Raw genomic sequence first — 21285 nt, forward strand, 5'->3', positions numbered from 1 at the left:
ACTAGCCCACATTAACTTACTCACATCAAGAAAGATAATAAGGGTCGAAAATTTTCACCTCTTGATAGAGAACCCGGATGTAGCAAATTGCATCGACAAAATTTCTGGCTTATTCAGTCGTTGAGGTAGAAAAGAACAATTTAAGAATGGCCAGTTCTGACCAATCTTTTAACTACAACATAGCCCTTCAACAGTACCAGAATGCTGTCTTATCAAAAATTACATCAAAGCACAGAGAAACTGCTGATCTAAAGGAATATAAGTATATAACCATAGAAGGCTCGCAAACCAAAATATCTACATTATAAAAGCTATAGAGCACCAACAGGGTGGACAGCAGCTTCTTTCTGAGTTTTACACCTGCAACAGAAGATGCTTACAGCTTAATTCCAAGTCATAAAACGAACCACTTCTGGTCATACTATGGGCTATGGCTATGGGAGAATGCTGTAGATGCATAATGGAACTACCGAAATTCTACTTCTAAAAAATAGGTGCAACTTTAAAAAAGTTAAAACTCTTCAAAGGGAAACATAATATAGGAGTCAAAATCATGCAAGAGATGGAAGCTCACAAACTAATCTATAACTGTCAAATTAAATAGGTGTTTAAAACGACACCTCCAAGCTACAAGAACCACTTTTATTGGAGAAAATCAACTCATCCTAAATTCCCAAAGGCAGATTGTTAAAAAGCACAGACAGGATATGGGATAGGGATACAACACGACACAAACACGGGGATACAACAAATCTTAAAAAAATAGGACACGATATAGTTAAGACACAGCAAGATAAATAAATAAAAGCATTATATATATTATTAATATATTTAAAGAAATATTTCTAAACTTATAATATAAATACACAAGTATGCATAAATTATTTATGCGAGAACACAAAATGTACACAATACCATAAATTTTAAAAATGATACCGCTAATGCGTAACAATACTCAATATAATGAAAATAAAATAATTCATTATCATTACTTAACTACCATAGGCGAACATGTGATTTTACAATAACTTGTATTACTATTGATTTTCTTAGATGCATTAACTTGTGATTGTTACACTATATTTCTATAGTATAGGCAAGAAATTCCTACAATAGATAATTTATATTATTAACTTTTATAGCATATAATATCTTATGTCCAAAAAGTGTCCGAAAAGTGTCCAAAAGTGTTCAAATCTATTCAATAATTTTAAATATTAAATACATTATACAAGTATCGGACACGGACAAGACATGCTTATTTAAAGTGTTCGTGCTTCATAGCACAAAACTCAGTGGTGTAATATTCAGCACAAGAAACAAGTAAACCTCGAGATTGTAAACAATAGCAAGATTCCAAAACTCGAGATCGGGATCGAAATCGGCTGCTCGTATCAAATCAGACTATTTTTTATTATATAAAGTTCTAAATATTATTTAAAAATATATAAAAATTTTAAAATATTTAGAAATAATATAATAATAATTACTCACATATGAAGCCTAAAAACTAAAAACAATTTAAAAAGTACTCACTCAAAAAAAATTAAAGGAGAGTGGAAGAACCGAAAAATAAAATTAAAAACTACTTCTTTTGCAATGAAGAAGAGGAGCGAGTAGAAGAACCAAAAAGAAAAAAATTGCTTTGTAGTGAAGAAAGAGGAAGGAGAGAGAGGAAAGAAAAAAATGAAAAGAAAAGGATTAAATATATTTTAACCCCCGTATTTATGTCTAAAATTACTTTACTTTAAAAAATCTCAAACCAATTCTTATACTTACAACTAAAGTGAGACTGTTAAGTTTTTTCATTCAAACTAACGGAGTGCACCCAAAAAATTTTAAATATTAAATGGTGAGCATTGTCTCCATTTTTTATTTTTTATAAACAAAAATATCATCCCCTCTTACATAAGCTTTTTGTTTTTTTCTCTTCAATAAATACACACATGTTGTATTTTCTTACTTTCTAGATTATGCCAACTATATAGTAAGTTTTACTAAACCTAAGTTTTTATGAAGTTTAATACTTATATCACATCTAAGAACAAGATAAATATGAATTTAAAAATTCAGATAAAAAACTCATCTATTTTGTCTAATAAATATGACAAAAGGCATTTTGGTCATTTGGGCGCGCTCCATAAACTTTGACAGGATAACTGATCGTTTACTTTAATTGTAAGTATAAGACTGATTTAAGACTTTTTGAAATATAAGAAAGTAAAATAATTTTAGGCATAAGTACAAAATAGTAAAATATATTTAACCCAAAAGAAAAGTTTTGCTGCTGATGCAGTGAAGGAGAATAGTATATTTGGATCCATGAACAATAGTATATATCAGATTTTACGAAGACATATCACTTGCTCTATAGCCAGCTTATCCACGAAGATATTTTAAAGGTAAATAAGCATACCTATTGCAATATGTCCGTGATGCAAAATTATGATTGTTGCAATTACTGCACATCCAGTCTCCTTCACGCCATTGTTTTGCTCTGATAAAATAAAATAACACGGCGAGGGTCATAATCAGAAAGGAAGAAATAACTGTTCTACAAGAGAAGAGTAGTTGTGTGACTTGTGTCAGGCGATCCCTGACATTGTAAACCCAATCTACTACATTGCACTTACTAACTAGGATATAGTATCAAAAAAAAATGTTGTTCCAGAAGCAGACGACCTCAAGTTTAAACTAAAGTACTTCTACAGAAACTTTACAAATAATAACTGCAAAGCATATTATTTTAAAATATCTGTGAACATATCAAGAGCTCCAAAATTCTCCCATGGCAACATGAAATCAAAAATTAAATAGTAAATCTCTTGATAAGGAGTTAAATACTTTCAAATGTAAACTACTTCCACCAAGATTAACCTTTCATCCAGCCTATTTAAGTTTTGATCTCAGTAGACACAAGTTTCAGCAATTCAAATTAAAGATGCTCCGTGAATTAGGAAGGAAGCCAGACAAACATCTTAGACATATAAGTTCAGTTATTTTGAGAACTTACTAAAACATATCAAGGATCAAATAATAGACTTAAAACAAGGGATGAACTTAGGGACCTCGTTAAAACTGAGTTTGCTAATTTCCTATTGGCTGGATTGGCACAAGGTAGCTATTCCCTGCTGCGGCTTCAAGAGGGCATTAGATTTTTTAAGCCAGACGCATGCACTTCCTCTGGCTTTATGATCTCTCTCTGAGATACGGCACTAATGGAGCTCGCACTTTTCCTCAGTCTCCTTTGTGGAATTTGACTCCTCACTCTTCTCTCTTTAAGTATTAGGGATTTTGCACGGTTTTTCTTCCTTTCCTCTAAATAAATTTAACAGAGCTAAACCCACTTATTCTCAAGTAAAAAAACAAGGGATGAACTAAGAACATATTGAATAATTAGAAGCACAAAAATATGATAACAATTTACTACAAATGTACCAAAATTTATCAATCCTAACAATAAACTTCAACAATTATATGCAGAAGTTAGGTAATCAGAAAAGACATCTTTATTATACAAAAAAATCTCTAGATGATAGATCTACCAAATCCTTGTCAAGGAGAGAACAGAGATCACTGAGAACTTGAGAACACTACTGAGGATTTATAACACAAAAACACAGGTTATTAAATGTTAATCCACTATAACATAAACACATGTTGAGGACACTACATGGAAGAATTTTTTCCCCACTAAACCTGAAAGACCAATTAAATCTGCTGAATCTTTAATTTTCTCATGGATTTTTGCACAAATGCTATTATCATTTTCCTCAATTTCACACAATTTAAGTTCAACCATGATGATGAAATTAAGATTCCAAAGCTTGGTATTAGGATCAGGATCGGTCATCCAAAAAAACGATACATATCGGACATATCGGTTATATCGGTTATCCGTATCAGATCGAACTATTTTTTAATTATATAAATTCTAAATATTCTTTAAATACGAAAAAATTTCTAAAAATTTTGAAAAATGATAAGAAAATAATAATTATTTATATATAAAGTCTAAAAACTAAAAATTACATAATTTATTAAGAACTTTGATTAATACCAAATTGGCTCTCTCTTCTCTTTTACATTCTCTCTCTTTTCCTTCCTTTCTGTATTACTGCCAAAGCAAATTATTTTTTTACAATTTTGTTTCATTTCTTCTCTCTACCTTCTCTCTTATTACCACAAGGTAAATTTTATTTTTTTTATTTTTTTTATTTTTTCTCCCCCTCTTCTTTCTCTCTCTCTCTCTCAATCTCTCTCTTCCTCCCTCTCTCTCCTTTCCCTCCCAATCTCTTCCTCCCCATCTCTCTCTCTCTACTCTCTCTTGTCTCTCTATCCCACTCTCTGTTACTGCAGCAAATTTTTTGCTGCAGTAACAAAGTTTGAAGGAGAGACAGACAAAGAAAGAGATGGAAGAAAAGAAAGAACGAAAGAAGAGAGAGAGATGCTAGAGGGAGAGAGTAGAGAGAAATGAGAGAGATGGGGCACCGATGAGAAAAGAAATGGAAAAAAAAATTAGAGAGAGGAGAGATAGAATGAGGGAAGAGAGAGGGAGAGCCCATATCAAGCAGGATCAGCCGATACCTAGCCGAAACTAGTCACTAGATTGGATTTGGCCGTAGGGCTATGGCCGATCCCGATCTGTTTTGACCGATCCCACTCGGGATCGGCCGAAACTTGGAACCATGGATGAAACACATTCCTTACTTGAGTATAAACAAGTAATGAGAAAGACGGTAGGAAAAAATTAAATCAAATGCTACAATATAAGCATTCACATAGAATCCTAGAAGCAAGTGGCTCTCCCCGACCCAAAACAACATCAATAGTAAAATACATATGCAATTCATGACCTACTTAAAATGATAAACAGCAATTAACTAGAGCCAAGTCTAGGATAACATAGTCTTAAAGTATGAGCGCATACCTTATCAACTCACCTAATGTATCTTGCATCCCAATCCAAGTTCTACATATCAGTATTGATATTTGTTGCCGGAGAAAACGATATGTATTAGCCATTTTGACCATTGTATCAGCCGTTTCAGTTTCAAACTATTTTTTATTACTTAAATTATAAAAAATGAAATAAACAAAGAAAATCCTAAAAGTTCGAGAAAAACAAAGATAAGAAAATTTAGATTACTCATGTAAGATAGTAACATAATTCAAAGAGTCAAAAAAAACTAAGCATAATATCAAATTATAGATGAATTCATCACCTCCACAATGGAGGTAAAAAACCTCCGATAGATGAGGCTAATAACCACCTTGGTAAAAGGTGAGTGTAGGGGCGTTAATAGAAAAGCTAAAAAAAGGTGGAGCAAATGAAAAAAAGAAACCAACAAAAAGCAAAAGAAAGAAAAATAGAAAAGAAATGTAAGAATGTGGTGCCGGAGACATCAAGAGATCAATAATTAACGTCTCGAATAATATTCAGGTTAGATGCAACTTACGATGTGATCAACATATAGTCCACATAAAAGAAAATTCAAATTTTTTAAGTTATAGACGATACGACATATCGAATGATATTAGACCAATACAACTGATACTGGGGTGAAACTAAGGAAAAACTTATTTCAATCCCAGTTTCGGATCAGTAACGTCCGGTACCAATACATATCATTATCGACTCGATACTTCAAAGTTCAGACCGTGTTCCAATCTTTTCCTTCACATAATGCCCAAAATCCCTTCAACATTCTACATAAGCATTCTCATAGTGGCTCCAAGAACTTTCGTGCAAACTCTCCATTTGTATATTTCACTACCAACATATATTATCCAAATATGCATATACATATATATAATAGATATAATTGTATATATAGATGCTATGAGAGAAAGCTAGAGTTGGACTAACACTTTATACTAAAATTTTGTATATTTCGGTATGATATATAGCTCACAACACCGCACAAGTACAGGATACAAAAATCTTAAACATCAAATACAATAGGAAAATAATGTGTATGTATGGAATCACCCATATATACTTACATATATGTGTCTGCATAATATATATATATATATATATATATATCTTATTTATTATAGGAATTGTAGTTAGGAGATGATAAAATAAGAATATGAAGAAGCATCTCCAATCTAATCATTTCCTGAAGAAAAGTAAAACATTGGTGACAAACAAACATCCAAAAAATTATAGAGAATGTTAATCACTAGGATGTAGAAAAAAGAAATTGCAATTATACATCACAATAGTTGTTACTGTTGCATAAGCTACAAATTTAAATCTCCTTCAATCCATAGGACATAGGATATAACCAATAGACATATCTAAACTCATTCTTTATGCAAAAGGAACCATCCCACCAACTAGAACCAACAGACAATACTTGCTCTTCAACTTATTTTGGTGTTGCTCGTCGCCAGCAGTGAAACATCTAAATCCCCTCGACTGCAGTATTCAATAAGAAATAATGGATATATTTCATTCATATCAGCACTATTTTCCACTTAGTAAATTACAGTTTACACTCTTATGGTTTGGCTTGATTTTAACCTAAATATAAGAAGATTCATGGAGCTCACCAGAGGGTAGACGCCATGGCAAGAACTATGAAAAATGACCCCAAGCAGATCTCAAGCCTTCCGTACTAACTTATATTTCATGGCTAGAGTATCTACGTCAATAAAATTATTCTCTATAAAGAAAGAATTGAGGAAGACATGAAATTAGGTTGAGAAAGAAAGCAGAAGCAGAAGAATACAATTAAATGAATTAATAGAGAAAAGGTAGATAAAACATGAATAATATGTATTTTGTAAATTCTTGATAAATTACAGATAGTAATTTTATCAATGCTATACTTTGGTAAACATAAGTAAACACTAGGACAGAACTGAGTGTTGATGACTATTTTTTTATTGTTGACCTTTCTCCCCCCATTTCATTCTCTCCCCATAGACAGTACAAGGTCTTCATGGTGGCTCGATGTGGGGAGAATCTTAAAAATGCAATGGTAGGCTACCTACTAGTTAATAATGGTCCTACAATGTTTTAATTGACTTAGATCCTATTATGCATGTATTGATATATTCATGCTCACACCGCCAATCAGCAGTCTTAGCACCCGCCATTAATTGCCCCAGCCACTATGAACCCAATCTCCCTTGACAAAAGCCAAGCCAATGGCATGGCAGTGTAAGTTAAATTTCCACCATGGAGGCAGTCACAATCACTTTTGGGGACAATTCTACTTTACATATATGCAAAATAAATAGAGCTAGAGTACTGAGGTAGATGATTTGAGGGCATAATTCCATAGTCCAGTATTGGTGCTCTCTAGAAAGCATGTTATACATTGATGAAATAAAGAAAGACTGAAGTCCTGACATTGATCGTGTATCGCATGAAGACAATTATCTTGCCTCAATATATCTCTAGGTATGAAGAAACAAAACTTGTGAGAATTTTACATCCACAAACACATTGAGCCTATGGACCCAGTAGCACAAAAGCTTTTGACAGAATTTATTTGTGACTTCATATAGTGTAGATATGCATTGACATATATATGTATATGATGCATGTATCTAGGAATAGGATAACTTGACTGTAAGTATTAAAAGGTAAATATACCCTTTTCCTAGAAGTGCAGGCATCCCCGCAATTTGTGGAGATTGCGCATTTACTTGTCCAGAGGATAAAGCAGCCAAGTTCCCATTAGCATACTTAGAATACATTTCAGGTGCTTGATCATCACTGCATCTTGCATCTTCCTCAAAACCCTCAAACAAGTGGTGTTGGTCATTTGTCTTGGATTCCAGAAAAAAAAGAAACACTAAGTTAAATTTTAATAAGCGACATACTACAACAAATTGCCCAAGAAAACATACCGAAAACTGACGATGCATATTCCCTGCATTAAGCCTTTTACTATCCCAGTCATTGACAAACTCTTCGGATGCCAATCTTTTTGTACCCAAGGCTGAAAGCAGCAGAAGACAAAGAGTTCACAATAAAAGTCTAATGAGGTCTGCCGTGGCCTTAGAAAATGAACATAAAGCTAGATATGGGAATTCTAACTAGAAACATGATACATGGATATAGACAATTGTCTACCTACCAGCAACTGATAATAACGAGCGCAAGGAATAATATATCTAGCTAGAAGAAGATACGAGCATTATCAATAATTAATGCACACCAGAGGAAAACTATCATGACAATGGAATGATATGCCATCTGGTCAGAGATTTAAAATTATAAGAAGAATGATCAGGGAATTATTGCATACGCAAAGAGTATAGATGATATGAGTATCACAATACAATGTAGCAAAAACTTGTGCAATAAAAATTTGGAGCAGATTATAAGTTCATAACATTCATAAAGCAATGACTTATGACAATTACTGATGAGAACTAGATTTTCATTGTTTTTAATTTTCGGATGCATTTTATATCTTAAATTTAGATTTGTTTTTAGAGTGTCTTATTTGGTTAAAACTCCAAATATCTAGGAGACTTGGTTTTTAGTTTGTTTTCTGATAAGATTTGTTAGGATTTAATTGATCTTTAAGTTTTAAAAAAAAAATCCTAGTTTAGTTATCGATTACATTAGGAAAGATTCTGATAAATTTAGATTGTAATTTGATGTAATGTTGTCATCTCTATATATGGAGGTCAGGGGAATTCCGACAAATGAAGAAGAAATATCATAGAAAATTAAAAAAAGAAATTATTATTTTGTGGAGGATTCTGCTGCCCCCATGTATCACTTTCTCCTTTCTCCCTCTTCTCCTCCTCCCTTCTCTCTTTCATAGTGGATTCCACACTTTCTTTATCCTTCACAATCTAGGTAATGTTTCTTCCCTCACAAGTCAGGAGGATTAATCTTCTATCTCCCACAACTAGGTGATTTTTTATCTTCTTTCCTCCACGGTTTGGTGGATTATTTTCTATTTTACTCCTATCTATCATTCTATCTAACCATACTAGTATGAAAAAGGTATCTGGAGACAGAAATAGAGATTCATTGAGATTTGAGGCCCTATATTTTCTCCTTGGGCATGAATCTAGGTAGGCTACATCAATTATGAAGGTACAGAATAGTCTCAAAAGACTGTACAAGTCTCTCACTCTTCTTGGCATAGAAATTAGAAATATATTTCAATCTCTACATATTGTCTCATTTATTAGATGTCATTTTATAACTGCATAACATTAAAAAAACCATATTCTTTTGAGTAGGAAAAAGCATTACAAGTATTATTTCATTTTAAGGTTCAATTATACCTACTCAAGGTAATTAAAGAAATGATAGGATTGGTCAAAAAAAATTCAAAGGGACACCAAGAGCAACCGATCAGTCATATAGAAATGTATCCAGGTGGCCATATTCTGCAGTGTGCCTTTAATTAGAGCAAAATATATAGGAAATAAAAGCTCTAATATAAGAACACCAGATCATTATCTTAACAAGAAGTTAACTGAACAAGCAAAAGGAAGATTCTCTTACTTGGAAAAATATCTGAAACTGTAGTCTTCATTGTTGCAGAGGGTGCATCAGAAGGTATAGGTGAATTGCATTCTTTGCACTGCAGAGAAATGAAAAGTGAACTTTTATCCTCTCCTATAAAAGTGAGGTTGTGCAAAATTACAGGAGAAGATTGAATAGAAAAATATCTTGAATAGGTGGGATGCATTTCCAGAAGATAAGCAGATAACTAGACCTAAATCTAACGAGAAAAAAAATTATAACAGCAGATTCCAACATCTTTTGTGAGCTACATCCACTATATTTTATTGTTAAATTTCATTAAACCAAAATCCATATTCTGTGTGGCAGAGAAAAGCTCAAAGCGGTGCTGAAATTTACCCAAACAAAAAGTATCAATCAACATATTGCATTTCATGCATGTTAGGGACTAACTTTGAAATGGATAAGTTTTAAAATGGCTAGAAAAACAGAAATAGAGGAATAACTAGTGAGTATAGGAGTCTCATCTCAAAAGAAATCAGCCTGTACAGGAGTCACAAGAAAATTATTCAAAGTACACAAAAATGAAATCAAAGTAAACATGTAAACAATTACCTAGACTTGGAAAAAAGACAATCTCTGACCGTAAGGTCCGTCAATTGTAGAGGTGAATAACTAATTGAAAATCAGCTTACGACAAAGTCAATTAAGGCTAGGAGTAATACCCTAAATGATTGTATAGTAAAAATAAAGAGACTGTTTTCATCTTAATGGGTCCAATAGATTTTTTATTAAATATAGTAAGTACTTTCATGTTTTAATTTTTAAACTGTAAAGACAGAAAAAAGAGACAACTGGGTAGTACAACATGGAGGCCGCAGAAAATCAAGCTCACATTGACACCATAATGAGGCATGGACAAAATGTAGGAACTGCAAAAATACTACAAAGTGGAAATTAACTAAAATATAATTACCTGAGAACGTGATGAGTAGTTATGGAAACCACAGGTACATATCCAGTCACCATCACGCCAATCTTTTGGAACAATAGGAAATTGATTTGTGTTGCTAGCATACGAAATTCCACTGGTATTACTTCCAGTGAATGGCCAACTAGGAGATGAGTGAAGCCCATATCTACCAAGTCCCCCATATGACCAGTTAGGATTTGCTAGAAGTGACTGTTGCAGAGCCAAATTGCCAGGCATCCCAAAATTCATCTTTAATCCTGCCAGTCCCTGTGTTCTTGCTACATAGTGTGCATAAGTAGGCAGAGACATTCCAGGCATTGCAATTGCTGGCATTGCTGCTTCTTCCTTCGATTTGCCGCACTTTTTGCAGTTCTTTCTGGATGCATAATTATTGTTACTGCAACCTACTCATCCATTTGACACACACGCCAACCAGCAGTGCAGATAGCGAGAGAAGGCAGCCAAGTAACACACCAACCAGCCATTCCCAACCAAAACACACACAAAAGGATAAACACACGCACGCTGGTCATTCACCCAACAATCAATTGAGTATCCTAATCTCAACTACATAATATGAGTATTACAAGAAAGCACTAAACTACAAATACGGTTTCTGGATAAATCCAGTTCATTCATGTGACAAGAACATGAAAAGACACTTAGTGACTTACAAAGTTGTAGAACCAAAATTCCAGACGTAATTAATTGCCAATTCCCACTTAGTACTATTTCATAAATGAACATTTGCTACTCTAATCAAGCAATTATGATAACTAGCAAAACCTACCTCAAGGCAGGACATACTCCATTAATATTTGAGAAGTTCAGTACAAACATTACCAACAACATCCAATACCAACTGAACTTCATGAGCCAAATGTAGGCAAAAGTAAAAAAATCTAACTTTCAGATGGTATTTAGTCAATTTTTCTTTCCACAGGGCAAATGAGCTCTTTTAAATGTGTATCACAATAAATGGAATTAGGTGAAGTTCATCTAAATACTAAACAACTAGAAAATAAAAGAATAAGATAATCAAGGTTTCAAGTATCATAATTGGGATTGGGATTGGGATTGGGATTGGGATTGGGATCGGAATCGGCCATCCAAGAAAACTTGAAAAGAATGCAATTGAAGACATAGTTAGATATATTTTAGATTTGAATTGAATATTTAAAAAAATTAGTTTCAACCAAATTTCAGCCAATTCAACCAAGACGAATCAACTGATACAGCCAAAACTAGCCGATCCCAGACCAAAATCAATCACTGATTTTAGATACAGATCGAGATCTATTACCGCTAATCCGACTCGGAAACCATGATTATAAACTATTGGCAATACAAATTGATACATATCTATAATATTTTTTGAGCTTATCGAGTTGAGACTAAGCAAGCCAGCTTCTGCTCAAGCTCAGCTCAAAATTCTTATCCAAGCTTGGTTCAACTCAATTCAAACCGAGCTCAAGCCGAGCCGTAACCGAGCCGAACACGTGCTGCTCATTTATTTTGACAGCCCTACACACTTTCACATTGGGTGAGGCCCAACCTATCTTTAGCCTACTCTTGATTAATCTAAGTATAGTAATCAATATACTATTCCCTTTGGCCATATCTTTCACTATAAATTTCAGACTTGCTAGTTTGTTAAGTTTAAACTGAATGGGATTTAATCTTACTTATATTTTAATAGAAAACCTTATGATCACTTACTGGTTTTTTTTTATCTATATTGCTGAATCTACATTTGATCACATGTTCTCCACCATTTGTTCAAAATTTTGAGTTGCATTAAGTTTCCAAAGAGAGCACACATCAGAAATCTCTATAAGACGCACTTGGCAGATGAGAATATTTCATGGTCAATTTAAAGGAATCAAAATCAGATCTAGGGATTAAATTGGTTAAAGTTCATATATTTACATCTATGTCCAACTTTCCTCGTAACTGCCTTTCATGAACAAGCTCAATTTAATGGGTTCATATGACAGGCGTTCTGTAACTGCATCCAGTAAAACCATTAGAACGGCAGATATATTATTTAGGCCTGGAGTCTCCAAAAAGAAAATAGCTCACCAGTAAAGAACAATTGCACCAAAGGATGGAGGAACAGATAAAAGGAGGAGTTCAATGGCCTAAGTAGATAATTAGTTGGGAGTTTTGTCTTTATAAGCTGTTTCCGTCCATTTTGTTGTTACTGCTACTGTGAATTCGTACCCAACTCACTATTTGCTTTAAATTCCACGGATCTAAATTTGCTATTTTCCTTCCACGCTTGTTACATCTAATATCGTCAAAAATTAGAAAAAGAAACTCGTCGCAATAAAGTTATCAAAATCTGAGGGAAAAAAAAAGAGAGAAATTAAAAGATTTACTTTACGTGCATCATTGCAGATTTCCACGACACCAAAAGTCAGCAAATCAACATCACCCATCACAAGTTCGTTCACTCGCATCAAGAAAGATACTAAGAAAAAGAGGAAAAACTAATCTAAATTCTTTGTGCATTAGATTCGTATTGGGAGGAAATTAAAGGTTACCGGTGCAGATCCAATCACCGATGCGGGGGAGCCATTTCGAATCTTTGGGAGTCTTGGTGTCGACGAGTAGGCGTGGCTGCTTGCACCGGTTGCAGAACGATCGGAACGCGTAGTTGCGGTTCCGGCAACCGCTGCAGTCCCAGTCACCCTCCCGCCCTTCACTCGCCATCGCCGGTTACCCTCTCCACCGGATCACCGGTACCCTAGAACCACCACCTCCACTACCGAAAAGATAAGAGAAGGAGAGAAGGCGGCAGCAGCAGCAGCAGCAGCAAAGAGGAGAGGAGGAGAAAAACCCTTGCAAAAGAACAAACAGTTGAGTCGCATATTCGCTCGCTGATCTGATGGTACGATTACCCGCGGAGAAGAAGAGGAGGCCAAAATTCAGTATTACGCACCAATGCAATCCAAATTTACCCCTAACTCTGGCAATTTTTGATCCTACCCGAAGGTGTTAAATGGGTATAATGGAGTTCTAGTCGTGTGATTGATATGTAAATGAGTACTATTCATATTTATTATCTTAATTTGTGTAACTTATTCATAGTCTTAATTTCTAACAGGAAATGGATTTTATTTATAATGCGAGTAAATTCGTTTCTAACCTAACTAAACACATTTGTAACTTGATATATAAATTTAAATAACTTCTGTAACTTGATAAGCTACTTATGATTCTCGGAGAGCATCTCCAACAGATGCTCTATATTTAGAGCCTAAAGGCTTCAAATATGAAGCCAATATGGAGCCAAGAGCTCGGTGCACTCTAACACACCGGGCTCCATATTTATTAAAATAATAATTTTATATATATATTTATATTATCTATTTTAAATTACTTATTATGTCATCTTAGTGTTATTATTTTTTAATAAAAAATATATGGTTGAAAACTCTCATTGAGATCTTTAAAATAAGACTAATATCTAATAGTTTCAGAAGTAATTTTAAATTATTAATTTTTTAATTAAACATATCAAAATTATATTACACGAAATAAACATCGAAATAAGCATTACATATCATTAACTAAAAATATCACTAATTGAATACTTATGATACTGATTGAACTACGATCACTTGCTCAACATAGGAAGATCCAAAATAGAGAGGTTCATTTTGAGCTTTAAAATTGTAACAACCCAACCAAAAAAAAAAAAAAATTAATTTTGCATGGGCACGACGTGGCCGGCCACAGTGTGACCGGCCTCGTGCCCATGCAGTGGGGCTACGTGGGGGAGGTGCCACGCACCCCCCCCCCCCCCCCCCCCTCGCGTCGCCGCAGCCAACCGGCTGCGGCCATCTGGCAGTGGCGGGCCCTAGCGCCGCCGCAGCCACCGCCTTCCCTCTCTCTCTTTAAATCTCTCTCTCTCTCTCTCTCTCTCTCTCTCTCTCTCTCTCTCTCTCTCTCTCTCTCTGGATGCTCTCTCTCTATCTCTCTCTCTCTCTCGCCGAGGCCGGTCGTCGCCGTCGCCACCTCCTCGAGCGCCGGTGAGCTCCTCTCTCTCTCTCTCCCTCTCTCTCTCTCTCTCTCTCTCTCTCTCTCTCTTTCTTGCCCGAGGGTGGGCTCGTCGGAGCCGAGCCACCGGCGAGAGGCCGGCCGCTGGCTGGCCAGCAGCGGCCGGTGCCCTCCCCGCCGGCCCGGGTCCGCAACCTCCTCCCTCACCTCCTCTCTTTCTTCTCTTCCTCTTCTCTTCTTCTTCTTCTTCTTCTTCTTCTTTCTTCTTTCTTTCTTTCTTTCTTTCTTTCTTTTTCTCCTTCTTCCTCAGCTCCTCTTTTCTCTTTCTGCACAGTGTTGGGCTCGGCCCAGCACTGATGGCAGTTGTAATTAAATTATTAATTAATTAGTTTATTTATGTTATTTATTTAAGTATTTTGCTTCTTAATTAATGCAAATAGATTATTTAGACATTAACTATTTTAATAATATTATATATCCTTCAATGTAATTTTATTAATGATAATTTTTATAATTAATGATTAATTAGGCATAAATATAGGTAATACTTATATTTATTTATTTACTTACTTATATGTATATTAGATTAATAGATAAATTTGTAAATTATAATTATTAGATTTATATTCTAATATTCTTATGATATACATTTTTTTAAGTAATTCTATTAATTTATTATACATTATTATTTTGTAACAAAGAAGATAATGGCTACATAGTCCCTAATTAATCAAGATATAATTTAATTATAATTAGGTTTTTATCTATATTTATATTTTATTTATAATAAAAATCTAGCCAATTATAAAAATAAGTAGAAATTCTAAAATCTAATAAATCATCATATTTTACTCGAACGGATTATAATGGGATAAACAACTAACTTTATGTTACTTAAATATTTTCAGACGATCCCGAACCCCTTATTTGAGACCCCGTGGACGTTGCTAGCGATGAGTGTCACTCGGTTACCTGACAGACGTGAGAGATGCGTGGTTTGTATCTTCTGATCAGACTGTGAGTAGTCTTATCCCCTAGATCCCTTTCTCAAATTAGGTTATATTATATATTATGTACATGCATGTTTTGGCCTCCAGCATGATTATATGACTTTATATAAAGATGATTTCAGTCGAGCATATTTTATCATGCACTTGATTAGACTGATCTGGGATATGAGTACATTGGTGATATATAGAGATGATTGGAGATGATTATGCTGTTATGGTTTTATGTCGGGATGATTTCTATCATAAGTATGCATGTGGTAGATTAGCACGAGTATGCATGTGTTAGATACATGGTTGGAGTTTGCATTACATCATTTTGCTCTTGATTCCTATTCTACCTAAATTCCGGTTATGCATTGACTTGTTATTGTACTGGATATATGCATATGATTTGTCATTTAAAAAGGAAAGCATGAAATGTGATTGATAGGATAGTTGATAGAAAGCGTGAGGATACCCGAGTGGGCGCGAGGGTTAGGACGCGCTTGGTGGATGATTGATCGCTCGACATAGTCGCGATCCTGTTGGCCTTACGTCCGAGGTCGTTAGTCTGTGTGCGCAGCAGACATTCGGACACATGCCATTCGCCAGGGCATATGTGGCGAGTTATCCTCACGAGATTTCTATCAGCTAGAAGGGTGCCCGGTCTGGATGGATGTTGATACCCTAGCGGATGGCAGGGTATGGTTATATTTGAGATACTCCTTGCGGATGGCAGAGTATGCTCTGAGCCTTCGGGCATGATGTTGAGACCGGGTACCGGGTGTTGACTGTGCACAGTGGTCTAGTATGATGATATTATACCGAGATATCGGTGATGATCGTGATGTTGAGAAATGCATATGATTTCATTATCATTCGGTTACCTGATTATCGAGTGGTCAATATGCATCATATATGGTTGCATTTGATATCATAGCATAGTCATGATCGGCATGCATCATGTATCATATTTGAGAGAGAGTTATGATGATAGATGACATGGAGATTTGTTTACTCATGGTCGAGGATTATATACTTTTATCAGTTATGACGTGTTATCTACTTTTCATTTATATATTATTGAGGATACATTCATATACTCATTCATGACATGATACTCTTTCTGATTCATATTATCCAGTACATGATTTACTCTCTGTTTGGCATCACTGATTCGGGGTAAGGTCTATTCACTGAGCATTTTGCTCATGACTCTCTTTATTTCTTTTCTAACCCCCTCAGATATGTGGTACGTGATAGCGACTTAAGAAGATATTTTAGAGCGATGATGAGGTGAGCTATAGATACGAGATGATATAGATGATAGTTTATATAGAAATCGAGTTGTACCAATATTTGATATTTGTACTCTTTTGTATTAGATAATGATTTGTATAATACAGGTCGAATCATAGTGTACCCTTGTATTAGTTATTTTAGTTGTATCTTGATGGTTTGTTGTGGCCTGTGTGGGTCCTACCAGATTATGTAGCGGTCTAGTGTATATTATTGTGGACTTTGATATTCATATGTTAACAGGTTTATTTGGTTAAGAGTATGATTTATTTGGTGATGGATTATGTGATCATGGATATGTTAGCAGGTGTTATTTGATGATGTCATGAACGTATGTGCACAGGAGTGTATCTGTGCGTGACGGGCCCCGCCCGACCTGTCGCGTGCGCCGCGCGTGCCCGTGCCCGTGCCGGGCGGGGGCGTTACAAAAATGCAATGATTGAACACTTATGGCAGAGGCACGAAAATAAAAGAATATAATTTCTAATGTAATTTTATTTGATGTATTTCATATCTAATATATTTTAATATTTAATATTTACATTGGAAAATAATTTTGAGTAATTATATTTTAGGACACAATTTTAAATACTAATAAAAATATTTATTTGATAAGTAAATAAAAAATTAGACTCATTTTATAAATAATAAAAATATTTAAATTTAAATTAACTCAAAAACTCTACAAACCCTAATAAAACTCATACTTTCGCCGCAATGCATTCAAACGCGTTCGATCGTGTCTGAACGCGGAATTTTCGTTCTTTGTCAATCTGAACTTATGCAGATGTTTGAATGACTCGATTCCATTCAAACGCATAATTTGCATTCTCTGTTTTTGTAAACGTGTGCAGACGTTCGCATCCCTATTCGAACGCGGTCCCTGCGTTCAAACACACCCTAACAAAAATGCTTTTATTGCTTCTAACAAACTCAAGTAGATAAATAGGCTCAACCCGATAAACCCAATGCTACGAGTGGAGCCAATATGGATTGAATCGTATCACTCCACCACGCTTCTGTTCACCTTGCCCTCAAGGTGTCAACTCAAGATATCGGTCTATGAAATCCGCTTCGGGCATCCAAGTTGCTTCGTCCACTATGCGTCCTTGCCACTCCACCAAAATCTCAATCACTCACTCATCCTAAACTCAAGTGCATCAGCAGCTAGGATAACTGGAATAGGAATACTAGGTTCGGATTCAGATTCATCGGCTTTAGTCATTGTTGGCTTGGGTAGAACAACTCCAATGGGCTCAGTAGGGGAAACTCGAGCCTTGAGGCTTGAGACATGAAATACTGGGTATATTTGCGCCTTCGCAAGTAAGTCTAGGAGGTACGCCACAGGTCTAATCCTCTTGATCACCTAGAACGGTCCATAAAACTTTGAAGCCAACTTTTGATTGGGAATGAGTCTAATCGAGCTTTGTTGATATGGTTGGAGCTTTGATATAAACCTAGTCTCCAATCAAAAAGGACCTCTCTTGGTGACTCTAGTCATAGACTTGCTTCATCCTATTTTAAGCAGTCGCTAAGTGCATCTTAAGTCTCCTCAACACCTCATCACAATCTCGCAAAACTATATCCACCTTAGTTTGGTTGGCTCTGGCCGATGACAAATATGTATGCAAGGTCGAGGGTAGCTATTCATAGATGGCCTCAAACGGGGCCATGCTAATGGCTGAATAAAAGATCGTGTTGTATGGCCACTCAACCCATAGCAAATAAGATAACCACTATCGCGGTCGCTTGCCAACAAAGCACCTTAAGTACTACTCTAAGCAACGATTCAGTACCTCGAATTGGTCATCCGTTTGAGGATGATAGATTGAACTCATATGGAAGGTAGTCGCTTGGAGCGCAAAGAATTCCTACCAAAATTGACTCACAAATATAGGATTAAGATCTGAAATAATCAATTTCGGCATGCCATACATCTTAGCCACGTCACGCACATAAACCTCCGTGACCTTCTTTGCCGTGTAAAGATGCGCCAAAGCTGAAAAATATGCATACTTGCTTAGGTGATTTACTACCACTAATATCACGGAATATCTTTTGGCCTTAGGTAGACCATCAGTGAAATCCATGACGACATCCTCCCATACCTTCATTGGAATCGAAAGCAGTTGAGACAATTCAGTAGGTTTTGCCGACTCCGTCTTTGCTTTTTGACACACTTCACAAGCCTTGATATAGGCTTGTATATCTTTCTTCATCCCAGTCCATGTGCAACTGTTTGTAGGTGCGCAACACCCCTTCATATCCAGTCATGGGGGAGTAATAGAAGTGGCGCATCAACTCCAAGCGCAAGTTTAATGGTCAGCTGGAACAATGATCTTGCCCTTGTCCACCAAGAGTCCGTCCTTCACCACCACTCCTTGCATACAGCTGAGATCTGCAGCAAGGTCATCCATCATCTTCATGGTGTTCGAATCATTCTTGTAGACCTCCTGCAACTACTAAAAAAAACAGGTATTGAAATCGCCGCTAACTCAGTTGGATTCGAGCACCTAGATAAGGCATCGGCGACACCGTTTTCGATCCCTATTTTATACACCAACTGGTAGTCGTATCCAAGTAGCTTAAACACCCACCTTTGCTGAGCTGTGTGTATGCGTTGCCCAAGGAAGTATGGCAACTTCTTTGATCAGTGCGAATCGTGAAGAGACGCCCGATGAGACAAGGCCTCCACTAAGTGATAGCATGGATGATAGCGAGCATCTCTCTTTCATAGGTAAATAGTAGTTGTGATCGCTCGGAAAGAGCCTTGCTCATATAAGCCATGGGTCTGCCTTCTTGCATTAAAATAACCCCCATGCCGACTCTGAATGCTTCGTACTCAATGATGAACGGTTTGGTAAAATCTGCTAAAGCAAGGACCGGGGCTGAGATCATCGCCTTCTTCAACACTTCAAATGCTTCCCTTACTTTGCCCGTCCATGTGAATGCACCCTTCCGCATCAAGGCCGTGAGGGGAGCCGCAACCTTGCCATAGTTCGTCATAAACCGACGACGGTAGCTAATTAAACCGAGGAAACCGCGTAGCCTCTTAGTAGTCTTGGGCAACGGCCAATCCACCATACTTTGGATTATCTTAGGGTCAGCTTCCACGCCATCTTTAGATATGATATGGCCTAGGTAGTTAACCCTTTGTTGCCCCCATAAACACTTAGAGTCTTTTCTTTTCAACTCATGTTGCCGCAATAGGTCAAGTACAGTTTGAAGATGTTAGAAATTCTCCTCCCATGTACGGCTGTATACCAATATATCATCAAAGATATCAGCATATATTGCCTCAAATGAGGTCTAAAGAAATCATTCATTAAGCTCTAAAAGGTGGCGGGAGCATTGATAAAACCAAAAGACATAGCGAGGAACTCGTAGTGCCCATCATGAGTTCTAAATGCCATCTTGTGCACATCGAATGGTTTGACTCTAATTTGATGGTACCCAACCCTCAAATCTAACTTTGAGAAGTAACATACACCCATCAATTCATCCAGCAACTTTTCAATCACCGGTATGGGATATCGGTTTTTGACGGTGATGAAATTAAGAGCTCGATAGTTCATACAAAATCGCTACAAACCAACCTTTTTCCGCATAAGTAAGACTAGTGAAGAATAGAAGCTTCGACTTGATCTTATCACCCCGCTAGACAACATCTCTTGGACCATATTTGTTATAGCCTCTTTTCAGATGAATGGATAACGGTATGACCTCACATTTGCTAGACCCACCCCGGGCATGATCTCGATGCGATGGTTTTGCACCCTAGGTGGTGGCAATCCATGTGGCTACTAGAACACATCTTTAAATTCCTACAAAATAGCCTTTAAATCAGCAGATAAGTGTGGTAGATCATCCACGTCTTTGGCCCCTTCGATGAGTTGCATGAGGAACCTGCGACACCTAGGTTTTGGCAACCCTTCTAGGGACTGCAATGCCCTTTTTATTTTCTTGTTTGATGCAACCAATAACTGGATCGGTTGGCCTTCATGACTGAACTCCATCTCCATGGTGGTGAAGTTGAAGGTGATCGGTCCAAGATTTCAAAGTCATTGCACCCCAAGTACCAAGTCGGCTCCTAGTAGAGTTGATGGGTAAGGATCAATTCAGAAGACATGGCCTCGAATTTGTAGCTAGACCTTGCGATATATGCCCTTCGTTCTCAATATGGTGCAATCACTGATGATCACATCAAAGCCGTTAGAAGGTTCCGACTCTAATCTGAACTGCCTCACCATCTGTGAATCCATAAAATTGTGGGTGCTTTCTAAATCAATAAGAATTAAAACTTTTTTCTTCTTGATCATACCTTTGACCCATAAAGTTTTCGGAGTTGACTCGGCGGCAAGAGAATAAAAGGAGAGTTTGGTTTGAACTTCAAGCGGTTTGTTTCCTTCGGTGTGGCCCACTTCTTCCTCTTGCTGTTCCTTAGGATCTTCGAAGGGATCATCCTCTATCATCTCTTCTATGAGCATAATGATTGTGGGCTGTTTGGCACATTTGTGGCCTAGTATGAAGCGCTCGTCGCAATAGAAGCATAAACCCTTTGAGCA

At 36.3% G+C, this 21285-nt stretch overlaps 1 protein-coding gene across 1 annotated transcript; it reads right to left on the reverse strand.

The window, feature by feature from the left end:
- Window positions 1–44: 44 nt before the first annotated feature.
- Window positions 45–13325, reverse strand: LOC140762863 (uncharacterized). Its single transcript, XM_073100837.1, has 7 exons — window positions 12974–13325; window positions 10431–10831; window positions 9494–9572; window positions 7870–7961; window positions 7613–7788; window positions 2417–2497; window positions 45–360 (listed from the first exon to the last, which is right to left on the reverse strand). Exons 1-7 carry the CDS (start codon window positions 13140–13142, stop codon window positions 312–314), a joined length of 1047 nt encoding a protein of 348 aa, XP_072956938.1. The 5' UTR covers window positions 13143–13325; the 3' UTR covers window positions 45–311.
- Window positions 13326–21285: the final 7960 nt, after the last annotated feature.

The sequence above is a fragment of the Typha angustifolia genome, chromosome 7 (genome assembly GCF_048772165.1).
Source record: "Typha angustifolia cultivar Huaian chromosome 7, ASM4877216v1, whole genome shotgun sequence".
In the NCBI taxonomy this organism is placed as follows: Eukaryota; Viridiplantae; Streptophyta; class Magnoliopsida; order Poales; family Typhaceae; genus Typha; species Typha angustifolia.

Bases quoted from the DNA above. Each gene is read 5' to 3' on its own strand.
- LOC140762863 (XM_073100837.1), bottom strand. From the start codon at position 13,142: ATGGCGAGTGAAGGGCGGGAGGGTGACTGGGACTGCAGCGGTTGCCGG. The intron at 7,789-7,869 runs GTATGTTTTCTT...CTGGAATCCAAG, and splicing joins ATATGCATCGTCAGTTTTCG to ACAAATGACCAACACCACTT. The intron at 2,498-7,612 runs GTATATTTACCT...TTATTTTATCAG, and splicing joins CCTGCACTTCTAGGAAAAGG to AGCAAAACAATGGCGTGAAG.